Here is a 21517-nt window from a genome sequence, read left to right as displayed (position 1 = left end):
TTTTAATAAGATGGTGAATTGTATTAAGAAACTTACACGAGATCTGATCCTCTTTTCTTAACTTCTGTACTTGAATGTCTGCTGTAAATGTTTGTTTTTTGATATTTGTCTTATTCAGCTTTTATTTGCAACCAATGTCACATTTGTAAACAGAAAAACAACAAACAAACAAACAGCAAGCTCCTTTTTAATGCCTTAGTTTTTATTGGATTACATGCATCTAGACACCACTTACATTAGTGTACAATAGATGCATTAACCTCTAAATGTGCATTAACAGCTACAGAAATCAAACAGCGCCGGCTATTCCCAAACTAGACATTAAGATTACGAGTAATGTCACACAGCAGGAGATACAAATGGTAAGAGGAAGGTTAGAGGGACTTTTATCAGGGAGAGAGAAAGATAATACATTAATACTTATTGGTACTTGGATTACTGTTAAGTCATTTCAGTTCAAAAATAAATTTAGCATCAGATTCATTTTTTGTCAAAACTGATGATTTTGTAAAATTGATTTCCCTTCTTTCTAAAAATCTTTCTTACGTTACTTTTAAGTCAAGGCATGAGAGTGCAGTTTTTACTCTGAATGACAAAGGCACAGGACAGAAGACATCCACAGTCCAAATCAAATCAATAACAACAATTAAGACAATCCGTCAACAGAGTGTACACAAATCTGCTCATTAAAGCACTGTAACATACAGAATAGGACACAGTAATTGCTTATATGTCTTGAGACAATATTTGACACAATAACTAGATTTTACATTCACACAAAACCCATACCTTGATATGTTCACATGATATGTTCACATGAAGAGGTAATGTGATGTTATATAAGTAGTTCATACATAAGCTATGTACGAGATAAAATGTCAGTTTTATTGCCAGAATGATGCTATCTGTTTCATACATTTCCTCTTGTGATGTAACTTTGATAAACTTTAAGATAAAAAGAGCAAGAAAAAATATATAGCATTTTGTAAAACCTGTCAAATTTGACAAATATTTATGAAAGAAAAAATTCTGAAAAATGAATCTTAACAAATCAGAAAAGTTAATGTAAGTGCATGGCATTAATACACACAAGAACTTGTATCTGAATGTCCAGTCAACCTGGAAATTATTTTTTTTGTACATCTTTTGTATTGTTTGTTTTATACAAAACATTATGCTTACATTCATAATAAAAACACATAGATTTAATGTATCACTTTACCAAGTAAGAAAATATAATCATGTTATACTTTAAACACTATGTTGTTTGGTGGTCCATGTCAAAGCCAGAAAACAACATTTTTCATGATATGTTAAATTATTGTTCACAGCATACTTCAAAGTATTTAGTGTTTTGATATTGTCTGCACGTCCACAAAAATAGACATTTACAGGAAAATGTCAAATTCTGCTTATTTTTGATTAATTACTATACAAATTGCATAATTATTTGAATACATACACTAGCGTTAAAAATTTGATCTCACGCACATAGAACACATATTTCTAGTTTAATGCACATGCAAGTGTGTTTCATGGGAAATTAATATCCTTCATTTTCATTTGCTTTAAATATTAGTCTAAACTTTCCATGGTTGACTTTATTCACAGCTGGTAACTCAGGTCATACAGCAGATCTGTTGGCTTGTCTTGTGTCTCTGTGACTCATTAATGTGACTCACTTTGGTGCCTGGATGCACATAATTGAAATATGTAGCATTGTGCATGCATCGCTGGCAGACTGTAAGTATGAAACACATGTTTTACGAGTTGTGTGATCGTAATTTTTCTTGAAGTCTGGGCTTTTTGAATAAATACCCTTGCGTAAAGTGTTGTCTGATATTTCTTTTTTGTGATTTTGTGATTTCCTTATGTGTTCTGCTTTTTATTTGTATATTACTGTTCACTTCAGTTTAATTCTAAAATCTACATTTTTGCTGGGGGAACTGGTTTGATTTACAAACCACTCACCAAGGCTCAATCTGAGCTTTGAAACAAACCAGTTCTTTGAGAACAGGCCCATGGGATCAGCTGACTTGAGTACACAACAATGGTTTGAGGATCAAAGGTTGTGTCCTCGTCATTCAACCCTTTATTTTCCATCCTTTTTTCAGCAGCACTGTCCAGTGTGATCCTGTGTGTTTTTCACCAGTTTCTTCCAATTGTTGGGCTGTCATTTTCACGGTTTGGGAAATGGGAAACTTTGGGAAATTGATTTATATTGTTTTCATGTCTTTGTTTTTAAATGAAATGCCTTTGGTCCGTGCGTTAACGAACGTCCTCTGTTTAAGGTGAGCTAGGACTTGTTGGATAATACAATATTTGTTCACGGTTTGTTTGTAGCATCTAATGACAATAACAAAGCAGTGCACCTAACCAGATTAGCATGATTCCATGAAACCCTCTGCGTGTTTTTCCTAAAGCTGTTTGCAGCGTCACAATATCTTAACAAGACCAAACGTTTACAGCCACACTAGCAGCTCTGTGACACAGACTTTAGCTAAATGCTAAAGTCAGCATGGCAGCACACTAACAATGACAACACTACCATGCTTACGTTTAGTAGGTACTGTATAATGTTTACCATACTCTCTCCATCTACGTTTAGTGTGCTAGCATGCTAAGATTTGCTAAGTAGCACAAACCAAAGATTAAAGCTGAGGTTCATTTGATTGTTGCAAGACGACAATTCAGGGGATCACCAAAGTAATTGGGAAACATCCTTAGGGTACCATTAATGCCTGTACCACAGTTTATGCCAATTAATTTAGCAGATATTGAGATATTTTACAGGATAAGTGAAAACTTTGATCTGCTGGTGGCATTACAGGAAAATTCAGGGGATCACTGGTGTCAGTACAATTCATTCTCTGGAAATAATGAGCGTCTGTTCAAAATGTCATGGCGTTCCGTGGAACTGTTTCTGAGATATTTCAGACTGGGTCAAAGTGACGAACTGACTGACTGACAGACAGATACTGCCATCATTAGAGCCATACCGCTAGCACGGCTAATATGTTGCAGAATATTCAAAATACTCCATTTAACAGATTTGTGTTTACAATTAGTCAGGCTACTCTTTTGTTGAGGTTTAGATTACGGATGATGCGAGGTCAGCAAAGTATGTTAAACTTGATATGAGTTGGACTTCTGGACTGGACATCTTAGACACAGATGTAGACTTAAAAGAGACACATTTTGCAGAAACCAGTCATCTATTGTTGTGTTTTTGTAAGTGATTTATAGCTACTTAATATGCAGCCCATGAACATGTTTGTATTGCTTTATTACTATCATCAGTTATATCATTATTGGGTGCATTCCAAATGGCAGAGTTCTAGTCAACAACAGTAATATGTTTTGATATATTAGATACAGCACAGCTATTAGCCTACTACAGCACGTACTTCTACAGTCTGCTTTCCTATCTAATTTCTTAGAAAACATCATCATAATTCTGAATTAATGACATACTCTTCTTTTGAATACTAATCAGCCCTTGAAATGTTTTCCTTAAAATTTGTACCTTTATATTTTTATTTGTGGTCATACAAACCCACTGCGTGACATCATTTAGTCCGTTATCGAGAGGAGCTGTGACAGAATCATCGTGGGTGATGAAAACATTGAGCAAAACCAAAAACAGTATTTTTGGTGAATGTTTAAATTTCCATTGTCCTTCCTTAAATTCCTTTGTAACCAGCTGGTGTAGCATTTATTTCATTCCTCTGCGCAGCATTTGATTTGCTGCTATGAGCATAACGCTGATGATAAATGCGATGGCGAAGGCACAAATCAGGCTTTTACGCACACATGTGTGTTTTTCCTGTTGAGTTGGGCTTGCTGTGGAAAGATTTAGAAGAAATATTAGCACATCTTAGTGTCTCAGCAGAGCCTTACAAATGTCTGAACAATGTGTGAAATAAAATATGCATGTGACATACTGTCAATGTCCACATGGGAGTCTGTACTGTTTAGGTGTTTCTCCTCAGTCATGATGATGTTCTCAATGTCTTTCATGGTGAGATGGTCACGGAAAGTGTCGTAAAGCAGTCTCTTAAGCTCATCCACAGTCAGTTTCTGCATGTCACACTGAGGAGACATAAAACACCAAGAAAGGTCTAATTAGCAGAGGAAAACTCCTGTCTCAAATCCCCTCAGAGACACAAATAAGCTGTAGAACAACAATATATAGTGGTAGTGCAGGGCAGCTCCGGGTGAACTAATTTACTTCATTATGGAACTAAATGCAAGGAGATGCATATATGATACTGCGACGTACCGTAATTATCAGAGTGGTGTAGTATGTCAAGGCCATTTGGAAAATTAGTTAATGAGAAAAGTCAAAGAAGCACGTGAGAGTATTATGCATAATGTGAGAATAATGTTAGAATTTGTTATTTAAATGACTTGATTTTAGATCAGTTCTGTATTGTCATCTAATTGAAACAGATTACTCTGCATCACGCAACAACAGAGAACCCAGAAGGGAAACTTACTTAATAAAAGAGGAAAGAGAATTGACACTGATCAATGAAAAGGTATGGACTTGATTGCGAATACTTATGCCAACATATACCTTCCAAAACACCGAATCAAAGTCTGCTCCATGGAACTTATCAGGCATTCCAGCAGCAGAGAGTTTGGGACCGAGCAATGTGACAAATTCATCGAAGCCAACTTGACCATCACCTGATGGAACAGACAGAAATACAAACCTGTCACTGTTTGGCTCATATGTTGAATTAAATGCAACAGTCTTCTTAACTCGCTGACAGAGACAGAGAGAGAGAGAGAGAGAGAGAGAGAGAGAGAGAGAGAGAGAGAGAGAGAGAAAACATACCATCTATATCAAGTCTTTGGATGATGACCTCCAGCTCCACCTCATTGGGCATGTAGCCCAGTGAGCGCATGGCCGTCCCCAATTCCTGCTTTGAGATGAAGCCATTCCCATCACGGTCAAATACTTTGAAAGCCTCACGGATCTCTGTTGGGAGATGAAGGGCAATAATTATGTTAAGAGTGGAGAGGAAGGAGCAACGGCATGTTAATATTGATTTATCACAATTTCACACTGTGAGCAACAGTGTGCTGGCTCAGTTGACGATGTTATTTGAAATACGTCTGTACACAATGTTTGTAGTAAGACATTAAGGTACCTTAAAGCAGGAAGACATTGTGTTTTTGTTACACTCAAAGTCAAAGCACAAAAAAGTATAATCCCTATTTCTTAGATGTAATGTTTCGAGAAAAGGATGGCATACCTGAATATTTAATGTTTGAAGAGCGGAAATAGCAGGAGTGAGATACTGCACAGGTAGTAAAGGATAAGTCTGGTGATATATATATATATATATATATATATATATATATATATATATATATATATATATATATATATATATATATATATATATATATATATATCTTTTTCTTATTTTCAATAATTCACATGACATTTCCGAAACCAACAGTGATGTGACTTCCAAGTATTATCTTTGTAGACATATCCTGATATGCTCTTATTCCTCTGTATAAAGTTCCATTGTTGTCCAAAAACTAAAAACTAAATTAGCAATGTTCCCACAATACAATGCAAATGAAATGGTGGAGACAGAGACTGTAGTTGAATGTTTCAGATCCATGGAGAGAGACAGAGAGACTGTAGTTGAATGTTTCAGATCCATGGAGAGAGACAGAGAGACTGTAGTTGAATGTTTCAGATCCATGGAGAGAGACAGAGAGACTGTAGTTGAATGTTTCAGAACCATGAAGACAGACAGAGAGACTGTAGTTGAATGTTTCAGAACCATGAAGAGAGACAGAGACTGTAGTTGAATGTTTCAGCACCATGGAGAGAGACAGAGACTGTAGTTGAATGTTTCAGAACCATGAAGACAGACAGAGAGACTGTAGTTGAATGTTTCAGAACCATGAAGACAGACAGAGACTGTAGTTGAATGTTTCAGAACCATGAAGAGAGACAGAGAGACTGTAGTTGAATGTTTCAGAACCATGAAGACAGACAGAGACTGTAGTTGAATGTTTCAGAACCATGAAGAGAGACAGAGACTGTAGTTGAATGTTTCAGAACCATGAAGAGAGACAGAGACTGTAGTTGAATGTTTCAGATCCATGGAGAGAGACAGAGACTGTAGTTGAATGTTTCAGCACCATGGAGAGAGACAGAGACTGTAGTTGAATGTTTCAGAACCATGAAGACAGACAGAGAGACTGTAGTTGAATGTTTCAGAACCATGAAGACAGACAGAGACTGTAGTTGAATGTTTCAGAACCATGAAGAGAGACAGAGACTGTAGTTGAATGTTTCAGCACCATGGAGAGAGACTTTATATATTTGTACAGTAAGTGGTGCTCAGCGTCAGTGAAGTAGCATTCTCCTGAGTTGCATAAATAGAATAAACATACAAAGTGTGGCTCCTGTTTGTATCAAGATTCATCACCGCTGCCAAGGAGGTCATGTTTTTGGTCAGCTTGTCAGCAGTATCACAGAAAAACGACTGGCCCGGTTTTCATGAAACTTGGTGGAAGGGTGTAGCATGGGCCAAGGAAAAATCCATTACATTTCAGATTGGATTGGCCTTGGCGGAGGTCTGTGCTCTCCGAGGGCCCTCCCAGTTCTATTTTGTTACCTGGCCTGTTATATTATAGAATGTGTTTTGGTTGGTGCAAATTCATTGTTTGTTATAGATGTATACCAACAGACACCTTCACAGACAACCCCGGTTACAATAGCCATAGCACACTTGGTTGTGAAAGAAAGCAGCGAGCAGGTTCATGTGTTTATAATTAACAACAACTTTTGGTGAATAATCCACAAACATTGCCATTTGGCTCCCATCCTCACCCTGCATCACAATATTCTGTTTGAAGTGGTAAAAAAAGCAGTTGCACATCAAAGGCACCAAACCTCTGAGCCTCTTTTTGATGTAGATCCTCATACAAGACTCTTCAATGCTTGCTCAGTAGTTCCATGTCATTAGATGAAACAAGACAATTAAGAAAATTGAACATTTAAGGTTGAAATTATACCAACATATAAATGATACATGAATAATGTACAAGCTAGCATGTCCATGTACAATGCTAGTCTCATATACTAGAAGGGGAAAAGGGAAAGTGCTGAGAAGAACAAATGAACATGGTAATCAACATAATTGACCGTGGGACACGGACACCGCCCAGTCCCACCACTGAGCATTTTAACCGATCTAGGCTCAGTCAGGTTATGTCATCAAACCTCAACATGAGCTAAAACACAAACTCACCTATACATTCAGTTTTACTTGGATACTGCTGCAAGAGCTTTCATGGAACTTCATTTGAACGTCGAATGAATACATTCTACTGGCTGCTTCTATCATGGAGAAAACTAATTTGCATTCAAGTGTGTGATTGGGAAAGCATCGCCTGTAATTTGTATTCAAACCGACAAGTGGACAAGCACCTATCATCTATCTTGAGTACATGAATGACTGAGAGACTGCAGTTTACAAGTGAACCCAAAGTGGCAGACTACAACCTTGTGGGACAATAGAACTGGGAACAATTTGTCTTTTGTCTTTGGTGCAGTCATTGAGGTCTTTCTGAAAAAGTGACACTGTCTCTACCAAACCTTGACATTGCAGATACAACAGATCTGTCTAAATTACAGCCAGCAGTGCTGTTTGAGTTTTAAAAAAATCTTCCTTCAGCACCACCCTAGAGCCAATGTCACGACCCCTGGCGCCAGTGACAAATAATAAATTCACTGAGTGAGCTGAGCAGTGGCTGGACTGCTGATGTTTCACACCATAAGACAGGAATATCTTGATGATATATATGAATCCATATGAATCCACTAGGGTTAAACTATTTCTCTACTTCCCTGAAAATAAATACTTCATCTCTGATTTATCACCTGGTTTTACAACATAGAAATACAATAATTTACTTTCTTCAAGACAATGTTTTGGCATTCCATATACAAGATTAGTCTATTTCCTCTCTTCATCATCCACCCTTCTCCACCACAATAGTTCAGCTTAGTTACATAATTGAACATTTGATTTATTAATAATATAGGACATTATATTTTATATTTATATAGATCTTACATTCATTTACCAGTAATTTACAGAGGCAATGTAGACATCTCCAATTCCTATGGGCCCATATTTTTTACTTAAAATGCAATGCAGTATGTCGACACATAATTTGAACACCATATGGTGCAACACAGTGCAGCCTTTGAAATACATCTCTGATACAGTCTCAACAAAAACTACTCATTAAAAGCTTGGCAAAGGCATTATTATTTTATTATTTGACATGATCATGTCCGACTCGTGCATGTCATAGTTGCATAAATCTTAAAACGCATCATTATGGAGTCTTTTGGTGCCAATAACAGAGCATATTGCACATGCCAGTAAACATACAAACTCAAAACAGATGCATTTAGACATAGATACAGTACATACATATGTACAAAGAGAATACACACGATACTACAGAACCGCCCCCATTGTTGTTTGAACTGGAACTGGCAAAAACTGGTAACTGGTAAAAATGTAGCTTTGCTGAAAACATTCAACAGACACAGCTGTTGTTCTGAGTCCTTGGTCAGAGAGTCTAAGTGACCTTGCACTGCTCTGAGGGTTCAACAGCCCGGTTATCTAAAGTCAGGGCCAAACCATGAAAGTCCTTGTACATTATGTGATCGCAAGATTATTATTTGTTTTATTAATTCAGCATTTACCCTGCAGCAGCAAGTAACCAAGGTTGTATGATCAAACTTTTTAGGGTTAATTCTGCTGATCAGAGAATTTACTTAATACCAACTTGTTTAACAGTATTAAGCAAATCATTAATTTAGACAGGAAATAAGTCATTGCTCAAGTCAGTGACATTACGTTGAGTCTAGAAATGCTGTAAAATATCGTCAGTGACTTAGATCTTTTATGACCGATGTGTCACAATATTTTAGAGTGTCTGTCTTTGAGATAATGGCATTGACTGTAACACTAAAGTCAAACTAAATACGTCATCAGTGAGTCAAGTCAAGGGTAAAAACATAGTTATGGGTGTGTCCACACTGACAAATATGCCCTTCCAGACTGAACGAATAGGAAACAAATACTTTGGTAGATGTGTTAGAGGGATTATTGACATGGATTTAAAAATACAGAACAATCAGTCTGAACATATTGTGTAATCACTGATGAATTTAGATACAGCTAAATCTAACTTACTGTGTTTAAATCATCAATAACAAATATGCATTGAGTCATGAGTGTGTAGCAACTTTCGTCTAAATTAGTAAATATACATATTTCATCTGATAATGAGCATTCTTTACATCCTGGTGACAGGCACTGCACTGTCTTAAAAAGGATTTGGGGGTCCACAGAGGAAATATCAGTTTTTGTTTGCTTTTTACTTTGTGGCACAAGAATATATTTGATGTAATCAACATATCCTGTATCCTGTGTTATAAATGTTGGAAGATTGGGTCTCTTGAGGCCAAAAGCAAATGACAGATTGATATTTTTGAGTTCACTGAAACAAAAGGGATTTGACCAACCATTTCATCAAATTTTGCCATGCCAGAGCAAAATGAAATATTGACTGACAATTTCATGGCAGGTTAGACCAACAGCTGCCATAAAATCATGATGCAGATTGTTTCCTGTCGAGCAAACAAGCTGTTTGATGTTTATTTATTCTGCAGTTTGTTTTAGCGTCTTTGACTTGATTATCACCTTTGTCTTTCCCTCATCTTCTTATTAAATCAGGTGTTCTCCTCATACATCGTAGCTCACAGATTACTTCTTGGCTCAATCCCAAAAGGACAAAGCCCTCGGAATTTTTAGGAGCAGGTATACAATTTGTGATAAGCTTGAATTTATGTGCCCCAACATCAAAGAGACACTTTTGCCAACCGTGAGATCTAAACCCAGGACTTGAAAGTCTGCTGACCTTCCAAATGAGCTAAAACAGAACACGGAGACCAACAGATCCTATTGACCTTTCTGACCGACCAGCAAAGTGATGGCAGAGTGATTCAAGCTGGTTGTTGGTGCAGCTCAAAACATCCATGAAAATGGTCCATGACGAGGGCTGATGCCAAGAAGCCCTGTGCTGCACACTGGCAGAGTGCCGTTGCCACTGGCAGCAGCAGAAAGGCCATTGAAGCTCGCTCACCTAAATAATTGGGAAAATCCCAAATAATGGCTTTAAGCCAGAAGAATAGTGTGGGAAACCAACATGGCATTTGGTGAGATGAAACTGCATCACTTTGATATCCTAAACCTTCCATTTGAATTAAAAAAGAAGCTAACCAGACATTCATGATATTCATGAGAAATAAATACTTTGAAAGTGTTAAAGTGGCCATGTTGTAATTAAAAGATACCACAACAGGGGGTACAAAGTAAAAATGCTCATTATGGATTAACTGTGAAACATGTAACTGTGACTAAACTGAACAGAGATGGTGCATTGTAGAGTATTGTATCAAGAATCTCCTAAAAATCCTATTCATGTAGTCATAAAGTTAGCATTATTTTTTTAACACATTTTGGTACATCAGCACTGTTTGATGCCACATTTGGTGTCCCTTTCTGAGAGAAAGGGTATCAGAATCACATAGTTGCTGTCCAGGCTCTGTGTATTTACAGGTGGTCCCATTATCTCACATGTAACATGTGCAACTTTGAAATGGCTCCCATCAGCTCTCTGCTTAATCTGTCACTTGCCAAACCATAACTGTCTGTGAAACTGGAACTGTTAACTAGACAGAAAGTATATAAAACAGAGCTTGTCTGCATCAATCCAAGAAAAAGAAGACACAAGAAAATGTGTGAGGTTCAGGGGAAGCAAGTGTTGTCTTCACAACAAGGAACAATGTTCTCCTTGAGGTTATCCTTGAGGAAAGGAGCCCTACAGTGATTGTCCAGATCACTGCAAAAATCCCTCTTCCCCCTCAGTAACGATGATGACATCGCACAGGAAACGGTAATAGAGTTAATACAGCAGGAGGTAGATGAACAGTCTCTTTGCTCCACAGGAACTGAAGAGAAGAGAATAACAACAGGCAGTCTCCAGTCTCCAAAGCTGCTGTATGTGCATGCATGGACATAACTCGCTATTCACAATAGGTTTCGTCTCAAAATCAGATGTCAAATTCAGTTGTTTCTAATCTAGATGAGTGTTTATCTTTTCTTAGTCAGATAGTCTAGTCACATTCAAAAACTCAACATCAATTTACACAATAAAAGAGACATTCAGGTCTTTTCACTAATAACAGGATCTTTTGTGTCAATCCAAGATGCAGCACCTTTGCTTTGATGAAAGGGATGTTATTAAAGAAATTGGATACATTCTTAAATAAGGTATGTTTTTACAGCAACCTCAGAATTCAAGTCCAGAGGGGAAACCATATTAAAAAGAGTGACACTTGCCCTAACAAGCATTCTCCCCTTAAAGTCAGCAGTGTTTGGGATTTAGTGGCATCTAGCAGTGAGGTTGCAGATATATTGAAACCAACTGATTACCACTCTGCTCACCGCTCGCATTCTAAGTGTGTAGAAAACCTACGGTGACCTTCAAGTAATGTAAAAAACATTGAAGCCAGCCAGTGTTTGGTTTGTCCATTCTGGGCTACAGTAGAAACATGGTGAACCCACTCCCTATGTACATATTAAGGGCTCATTCTAAGCTAACGACAACATTAACAATTCTTAGTTTCAGGTATACACAATGTAAACCTAATCATGAATGGCAATTATATCAAATTTCTGTCATTACAAAGCCTTACATCCTACACATTGGTCCTTTAAAAATAAAAACTGTGGGGTTATGTGTGTGTGTCACAAACTGGCTCAGGTAATGTGACAAGGAGGGAGTCCACGCAATGTTATAACCAAACATAATTCATTAAACTAAGGTTCACACAAATGAACATTGTGTACAGAGTGTAGATCAGCAATTTCCGCAAATGAAAGCAAAGCATGGATGTGTGGCTTATGAGCTGTGGCGCTGTTGACGGTGCAAAAACAAAAGGCACTGATGCAGGGTGGGCGTCCGCTGTAGGAAGTGAGCGAGACAGCGAGCGCATGGACCAGCTTTTATAGCCTGGAAAGCCCAGGTGAGCTTAATCAAGCTAACGACCCTCCCATGTCAGCCAACTGCCTGTTGAGGTCGGCCAGCACAACGGGACAGTGGGAGGGGCGTCACAGCTGTTCCTAAAATGAAGTGGTTTTCTTATCAAAAGGGAACTCATTGAGGTAGTTACAGAAAATTGGTCAGAGGATAACAAATCTTCACCGGGAGATGAATCAGACTCTTTTCATTAAATAACAGCCCCTCCCAGGTGGTTACAATAATAATGATATGATGACACCCATGACATCCTTCTGATATTGAAGGGGGGGAAAACATGTGAATCATATTTACCGGAGGCTACAAAAATAAAAACGCTGTACAGCTGAGAGGGCCTTGATGGAGAACAAAAATAGGTCTACACATCATGCAAATACTGTGAGAGTACTGCAAATGTACACATAAATAATGAGGGCTGTACTAACTACACTGTTATCTTCAAAATCCAACTGATGTTTCTGGCTGACTATAAACCCAAAAGTACATAAGGATAAATCTCACATCAATAATAGTCAAACAGGAAGTTTGTATGGTGCTGGATTTTGAATTAGGTAACTATAGTAGCTTCATATGGTTTAACTTGTATGGATGCTTTAGAAGTAAATACTGAACTAAATACCTCATTTATACACACCTGATTGAATCTGCACAAGCGAATGGCTTTAGCAAAATAACCACAAAAATGTCAGGGGTGTCACACTGGATAAACAAGACTGTGTGAACTGAATTAGACAAAAATATGAATCATGATGCGACAAGACATGATACAACCATACAGTACTTTGTTGCCCCTGTGGAGAGTCTTGTAACAACACAAACACATAATAAAAAATATCAATCACCCCATCATCCCAGGTGCCACACATTTACACCTCATCTTACAGATTTACTGCATCGTCACATTATTACATTGACATACAACACACCGTCACCAGAGACGTAGAGGACGTGCTCCACAAGCCCTGCAGCTAAAACAGCTCCAGCTGTCAACATTTTTTAAATACTTCCACTACCTGCAGCTTTTTGAAGGCGGAGTTGAAATTATGTTACGCGAACATTTAGGGGAAATAAAATAATTATTAACAGCCAGAGCTTGACATTATTACCAGCCGCGACAGCATCACAACCGTGCAAGATGGAGTTATGAAACTTAACAGGTGTGTAGTTGAAATCAAGATGAAAATGAAATATGTGTGTTGTCTGAGCAAGGACGATAAAATCCTGACAAAATAATAAGATTATGTTAAAAATAAGGAAACAGGCTGATTACCATTCTTTTTTTTTTTGCAGTGCACGGTCTTCTTAACTAATGTGTTCTGTTGAGAACATGTCCAGCTCTCTTACAAATGACGGAGGCTCGGCTATGTGAGATTAACCCTACGAATCCTTCAGGTTACTGTCTTCGATGCAGCCTCAGATTGAAGCTTTGTGGGTAACTCGACCTGCAGCTCTTCTCACCTCTCAGTTAAATTGGAAGACAATAGTAGCAGATTTTATATTTTTGTCCAAGTTTTCATAGTTTAGCATTTGCTCTCTTTCGAAGTGCATCCCAATTCAGTGATGGTGACGTAAATGAAATACGTTTGTAGTCAACAGACAGGAAAAGGGGAGAGGAAGGACACTCATAATTAACATCTTGTAACAGTGGTAAATGATGTTGTTTGTAACAACGACGGTGACAACCGTAATGACCAGACATTTGTCATTGACCACAGAGGAAGTCACATTGACTTACAACAAAGATGTACGTGTCATGTCTGTAGCTTTTTAACCTTGGTGTTGTGAGTTTGCTGTGAATTCAAAAACAATGTAATGTGTGAAGAAGTCATTGTGAATCTGATCTGACAAATATCACTCTGTATGTGTACAGTATATTTACAGTTATAGAGCCCTGACAGCTGTAATACAGCATACAGCAACACACACACACACACACACACACACACACACACACACACACACACACATATACATAGCACGCATATACTTGTCTTATGACAATGTTGCTGCAAAAAAAACACTCCATTTGTAAGCAGAAAGACGACAGCTTTGCATACAAAGTGGAAGAGGGTCTACACTTCGCTACAATGCCTGACATCTGGGGATTCTCCTGCTGGCTGTGATCTATTAATACTGTTCACATCCTCCGTCAGCAATGCACCGAGGAGTGACACAAGCTCAAAAAAACCTCCAAGAGTTTAACTGCTGGGAAGTTATGACTGTTGAGCCATAAAACGAGAGTGTTATCGGTTTCAACACATGTGCGGTTTGAGTGTCTGCCAGCTTAATGTAAGTTATGTGTTTTACTAATTGTAATATTGACACGGTAAGATGCTTTTTTTAAATAAGACATTTGATATGATTATTATATGTTCATTAAATGGGTTTATGTAGAGTGTCTTTATATGATTACTGATCATGGTTATTTACATTGAGTCTAATCATTCAATATATCTTCAGAATATCAGGTCTATTACCTCACATGTACTATATGTGCATGCACATAATCACATGATTAGACATCACTTTGTTTACGTTTGTGAGCGTGATTATAAAAGGTAATAAAGAAATTGCAATGCATGTTGGGCAAAATATCATAGGTTCAGTTATCCCAGTAGTTCATGCATAATGGGCTGAACTTGGCTCTGGACTTTGGTTTTAATATTGCGCTCATTAAATGGGGATACACTTGGCACAGCACAATGTCCACATATTTGCAAAATGATGCTCAGTGACTGTAACTTTTTCACACAGGGTAAACATACACATAAATGTTAAATGGGTGTGTTGAACACAAACAATAGAGCGGGTTACAGCAATGTCACTGGCATCAATAAGTAGCATTAGTGAAAAAATGTGATTTTCCTTCCACTGAGAGATATCCATAACAGAGAGACTACCTAACAACCCAATGTCCAAGGTAAGTCCATTAAAAGTTAAATTAATTAGAATAACTAAAGTTTAAACTAATCAGGTTTTGGATGAAACATTTTAAAAGCCCAAATCGATAAGCATAGCCTTTGTACAGTTTTAGACAAAACTGTGGTGCAGTTGCTTGCTCAGTAGTAATGGTTTGAATACACATCAGGGTTTATGACGACTGCATGACACAAGTGCGAAGGAGCGGGCCGGAAGCCTTGACACTGACCCGCATGCCCACCTAGGCAACCATCTGTTTGACAAAAATTTGCTGGAAACCGCAGTTCCATTAAGAGCTGTGAGTATTTAATCAGCCTCCCTAAAACTCACCCAGTACACACAATAGTGACTTCATTCAGTGGAAGTGTCTGTAATCCTCACTATTTGCTATTAATTCTAAAGATTTCTCTAAATATTGTAGCCAATGTCCAATATAGCTATGGTAAATACAGTTAATATTGCAGATGTGATTGTGATACGCATAAAATGTCAGATTAAAGATCACAAATGTCTTGAGACGACAGGATTATAAAGATTTTCAGATAATCTCTATGGAGTCTCATGTGTGCCACTGAATAATTATCCACGTTTTATTGGTTGATTGTAATCATTTAATTCATTGATGCATTTAAAATTAAACCTGTAAAGTTATTTGTTATAATTACATTTGAATGGTAAGAAAAATCCTCATTAAATGTGCCAGTAAAAATTCAGTGTCATTAATCTATTTTTGAATGATGAACAGTGCCTTTCTTTTTCCTTCCTATTCTTGTTTAACTTTTAAATCATATATTTCTTAAAATGCTACCAAGACACACATCATGGGAAATGAAGTTATCCATTGAGAAATTGAATTTATAGAGAAAACGTTTTCAAATGTATTCTTCAATAAAGAAACTGCAGAGTTAGTTGAATTCAGTGGGGAGTGTTACTGAAACAGCTTTGAGATTCTGCAGCTCAGGGCACTTCTGCATTGGTTTCAGCATTAAACCGAGGTAGTTGCTGGTTGCTTAAACATCAAAGTGTCGGATGATATTGTCAATAACCCTGAAGAAGTTGTATTCTATATGTAGGACTGTTTTTTCTGAGCTCAAAAGGTTGGTGGCAGATCAAATATGTGATGTGTTTTTGTTTGTGGGAATCTCTCACCTTCCCTAGACTAATTTAAATCACTATAATTGTAAACGGTCAGATGTTTCCTGTTCACTTTTACCACTAAGTCACTAAGGCTACAGTGTGACACGCACAGTCTGATTGAACATGATGTAAGGTCCTTTTGACCTTGTGTGTTGTGTTTGTCAGTGCGCACTAAAATGGTCAGCATGTGTCTGCAACAATGTCACCGAGAGAGATTCCCGTTGATTTGAGTCACAGAGGATTGTCTATTCTCACTTTTGTGTGAGTTTCATGGTCTCTACTTGCTAAACTTAAAACAGAATTGCTAAATGTCTTTAGTGCCACTTTTTAAGGTGAATATTTAAATAAGCAGTTTAGATATTAGGCTATATTTTAACCATCATATGGATTTCTGTAGACGTTGTGCAGTTAAAAAAGGTAAAAAAAAAACAAAACAGCAGGGTAAACCGAAATGTATTTCAAAGAAAACTTTAAATAGCAAAAGGGTTTAGTGACCAGATGATAATAAGGCCAAATAAACTCTTACATTGCTGTCAGAGTTTAGCCATCTGGATTTAATGGCTGAGGTCTGAGATGTTTTCATCTGGTTGGTCTGCATTCTATAAAGTGAAAATGAAGACACACCATTACTGTGCTTATCTCAGTATCAGTTGTGTAGTCACCTCCCAAAGCTTGATGTAGTTCAGTCACAGTGATGTGTTACAGTAATCTGTTTCTCAGATGATCCCAAATTACACTGGGTATACGCACACCTTAATAGGAAAAATATATTAACATAATCATAAATATGATTAGGGAGATAATTACATGGGCTGAGCAATTAGGGAACGTCTGCCCTGCAGTAATTAAAGATTTTGGGGATGAAACAACATGTACTGGCTGTTTTGCAGACCTCTGGGAAAAAAAGAGCCGTTTTCACTCGGAGACACTGGACCGTCCGCAGTGCTGCTCACAGAACAACAGCAGCAGCAGCAGCTCCCACGCTGTGTGTGAAGGTGGAGCAGTTGTAGTGTCAAGGGTAGTTGGTCAGTAAGTGGGAGGTTGCTGATTCAGTCTGTCTGAGGATCTGAAAATGGAAGACTCCCACAACAGCTACAAACAAAGTGCTCTTCAACGCACTGGTGGAGCTGCTTGGTGACAAAAGGTAGAGTCCTGTTTACCCAGGGCACAGCCGAGGTGTGAGGCCATGTAAATGAAGCAGCGCATTATGTGCTCAGTGAATCTTCCCTGGGTAAATACAGTCATGGTTGAATTCTCTGTCTCTGTTCTGTTCTGAATATTGAATAGCTACCAATCAGTAAGTTTGAAAAGACTTCTCCATTACTTGAAAGGCTGTGTCGTCAACGGCTGCACAGCATCTCATGCAACACACAACACTCCATTTTACTGTTGCTCTAAATTCGTGCTTTTTCCATAGCCAACCAACCTTTTAATTAAATTTATGTCGTCATTGCAGATAGTGGATTTTCAATGTCAAATGAGTGGCTCAAAGGAAGGGCAGGCAGCCACTTGTGGGCGCGGGCAACCTGCAGACAAAAGAAAGGGAAATGGAATTCCCTCTGAATAAAAGACTTGGTGATATCAAATCTGATCTGAGTTATCTCTTTATTGTAGTCACTGCCAGCTGTGCTTTCTCACTGTGGGGACCATTTGCCAAAACAAAACCTCGTTCTTAACGGCTATGCACTAAGCTTTCTATTGAAAGAACGATCATAATGCTCTAATTAATCTTTTAGATGGCCTAAGTGCAACACTGTGCTATGGATGGTCGTTTTTTTTTTTTTTTTTTTTTTAATCAAAGACAAAATTCATCACACAAACCGGAAAGAGATGAGAGGATTTCATTTAAGACTGAAAAAATGAATCAATCTCCTATCTTATTACTGAGTTTAATATGGGATGGATTTTCTAGAAATTATATTTTAATGTACATCTTTTTATAGTTATACGTTTTCCATTCCCTTTTTTCTCTATTTCAGGCTCGTCTTTTGTTGTGCAAATTTCAAGCATTGTCCCCTTGACTCTGAAGTCTTGTCTCTTGGCTCAAGCACAAACGACTTACAGTAAGTGAAATCCAGTGCAGTTAAGTCTAACAGGTGCCATGCAGCCAGGAGATATTGTATTCAACAATGTCTTTTACTCACAAGTTTATGACAATGTGCCATGTGTGGAGAACTTGGCATATGCTGAGAATCAGGAGGATTATTAGCTTACTACTATGATTATCAGAGGATGATGTGACATTTTAAAATCATGTACAAATGACAAAAAAATATTTTGTGACACAAATCAGAAGCAAAAATATGCAAAAAAGAAAGCCAGTCTAAGTGAAATGTAAACATACAGTTTGTCTATGTATCCTAGATTTTGTGAAACATTTAGACCCTTAACATAATGAAAAAAAATCGTCACTGCTGGTCTTTCCAAGCAGACCTTCGGTTTAGTGTTCAGTCCGATCTGTGGATCAGGAAAAGGAGCGCACACCGCATGGAGCTCTCCGGGGTCCTGAACTGGTTTGTCAGGTGGACGTTGCATCTAAATGTAACAACTCTACAACGTTACAACAAGCACATGCGACCACAATCCAACCGGCCGAACGCACGAGACTCACCTTCCACCTCATCCTCAGGCAGGATAACAGGGGTCCGGTAGGTGAGGACATCTTCAATAGTGCAAAGTCCCTTGTACATGAACCTGGTGGTCACAGCACGCACTGGCATTTCTGCGAGAGACAACCAACTGTGTGGCGATCTTCATATATCCTACCTCTCCGGAGTTTTGAGATATATCCTACCTCTCCGGAGTTTTGAGACAGACCCGTTGCTACTGTCTTTGATGAGCAAAATCTCAAGCAAATGAAACGGGAACTCCCCCCTGCGCAAAGTTCAACCCTCGTCGTGTTTTCAGAGACTAAAATGAGTAAAAACGCCTTGCAATGAGCTGCGTGTTTAACCAAGAATGCAGCTTGTAAACCGCCTTTGGTTTCAATGTATAGCCTGTAGCAGATTATATGGAGCAATTAGACAACACCGTGCTCCATATAACAAAAAATTTAAATGAAAACTTTTACTTCACAGCCTGTTGACCATTAACATATTGGTTAGCTCATGTTAATATTGAGTCAAACAGATAAACAGGCTGCTTTGCCTTGCATAGCTCCTGCAATTAAAAAAAGAAGAAGAAAAAAAAGAAAGAAAGACGACACATCAATTGAAAAAATATCGGCACTTAATTGAGTTTTTCGCTGTTGGTGTCGCTGATTCCTACAACTCGTCTTGTTCTTTCAAACTGTCTATTTTCGACATAATCTGCATCACTTTTCTCCCCCGTGACGGCATCTTCTTAAAAAAAACAACGAATCGATCACCAGAGAACGACCTCACGAGCTGATACTATCCGGTACACGAGGTACAGACAAAACCGTCTAACGTTTCTTTTTTCCCCTGGAGAGCAGTTTCGAGGGATTCCTGGGTGACCCCCTCTCATCTGATACAGACACGCTGAATGAGGCAGTGATCCTCTCTCTCTCTCTTTACAGCTGTCTGCTCCAGTCTCATTGGGCTCTCACGAAGCAACGCACACACACGCGTACACACACACACGCGCGCGCGCACACGCCTCCACTATACTGCTGCTTCTGTCACAGCCGAGTCTATTGACCGTTTCCAAATTATAACGGGATTATCTTCATTTTCTGCACCCTGTGATGGGTGTTAAAACAAGTCAGAATTACAAAAACACATTTAGGCAAATATAAAAGCTTGCATGTTTAATAGCTTCATCAAAAAAAGTAAGAGGCATCGCAACAAGTGAGGCTCTTGAGCTCTTTGCAGTAGCAGGCTGGAGGCTAAATGGAAGGTGAGGGACTAATACTGAAAAATTAAATTAAGCCTGCAGGCAATTTACAGAGCACATTTCAGGCAGTCAATAAATAGTTCATTATCAAATTCTGTAAAATTTAAAATCCGAGCTATGGTTTTGAGAGGCTTAAAGGGAACCACCATCAAAGACCAAAGGCAACCAAATCAATAAGGTTAAAGGAGTAGTTCAACATTTTGGAAGACGGAACATTATTTGTTGGAATTAGTTGAGAGGATTGATACCACTATAATATTTGATTGATAAGTATGAAGCCATACAGTGAGCAGCCGCTTAGTGTAGCTTAGCATAGATTGAAAGCAGAGAGAGAGCAGCTGGCCTGGTTCTGTCCAAAGGTAACAACATACTCCCCATGGAGTCTCCGCTGGTTTCCCGGTACTCTCAAGGTAACGCCAAGACTCCAGGAAGTCACTGCTCTAAAGAAATAGTCCAGTGTATAACCCTCTGTGAACCCCATCATGTCACTTTTACGCTTCAACAAATGAAATATAACATGTTAATTAGTGACCTTTAGCGGTAGGTAGATTTTGTTACATTTGGACAGAGCCCGGCTAGCTGTTTCCCCCTGTTTCCAGCCTGTTTATGCTAAGCTAAGCTAATCATATGGTGGCTGTAGCTCTATCGAGTGCTACCTATCTTCTCATTTAACTCTCAATAGGGAGAATATGAGTGTTTCCTAAAACTTTGAAGATAAAGTGAGTGACAAAATGGTCTTAGCTATTGACAGCAAGTTGACCGCAGCATAAATAACTCAAAGCAATGTGTCTTTTCACTCACTTATCAATGCAGGTTGAGCAAACATTGACACATTTTTTTGCAATCTTAGGAAGGATTTATGGGGGATATAAACTGTATATTTAAAAAAAACTGACAATGGAATACTGGGCAAATCTGAATTTGCTCATGAAAAACAATCCAGTTCCTGGAAACGAGCAAGCCCACTGAAGGGGTTACATCACATCATTTATTTATTTAAACCCAAAACAAAGCAGCACACACCGTCACTTTTTGTAAGCAAGCTGTATGAATCACTGAAATGTGATGGAGGTTAGTGCGAGCAAACCCTCAGAAAACAAAAACATTACCCGTTGAGAATGCCTGCATCTTGCATGATGATGCCCTGCGTTGGTATCTTTCCACCCTGGTTCACGCTAGATAAGTGCGGTGTGTGCTGAGAGGGCTGCATGTGGTTCCACTGGTTGGTTTTTCAAGCATTTACAGGACTGACAGGTCTATTCCCGTCGGAATGTGAAGGGATCGTCTCTTTCTGCTGCACCTGAGCCTCCTGCTGGCTCCGTATTCACAAAAGAAAACTTAAAACCAGAAAAACAGCCTTTGTTCTCTTTCCAATCACAACATGGTGGATATGTGAAGGTTCAGACTCTGAGACTTTAATCATTTTCACATAGTCTTTAAA

The 21517-nt window shown here is 38.4% G+C and overlaps 1 protein-coding gene across 1 annotated transcript; it reads right to left on the bottom strand.

The window, feature by feature from the left end:
• Positions 1-266: 266 nt before the first annotated feature.
• cabp7b (calcium binding protein 7b) lies at positions 267-19686 on the bottom strand. Its single transcript, XM_068706162.1, has 5 exons — positions 18833-19686; positions 4844-4987; positions 4580-4692; positions 3945-4092; positions 267-3843 (listed from the first exon to the last, which is right to left on the bottom strand). The coding sequence occupies exons 1-5, from the start codon at positions 18939-18941 to the stop codon at positions 3716-3718; spliced, it is 642 nt and encodes a 213-aa protein (XP_068562263.1). The 5' UTR covers positions 18942-19686; the 3' UTR covers positions 267-3715.
• Positions 19687-21517: the final 1831 nt, after the last annotated feature.

Source organism: Cebidichthys violaceus, unplaced genomic scaffold (genome assembly GCF_023349555.1).
Source record: "Cebidichthys violaceus isolate CVI_PGR_0920_01 unplaced genomic scaffold, fCebVio1.0.p SCAF_12, whole genome shotgun sequence".
Classification (NCBI taxonomy): domain Eukaryota; kingdom Metazoa; phylum Chordata; class Actinopteri; order Perciformes; family Stichaeidae; genus Cebidichthys; species Cebidichthys violaceus.
This window is presented reverse-complemented; position numbering and strand designations above follow the sequence as displayed.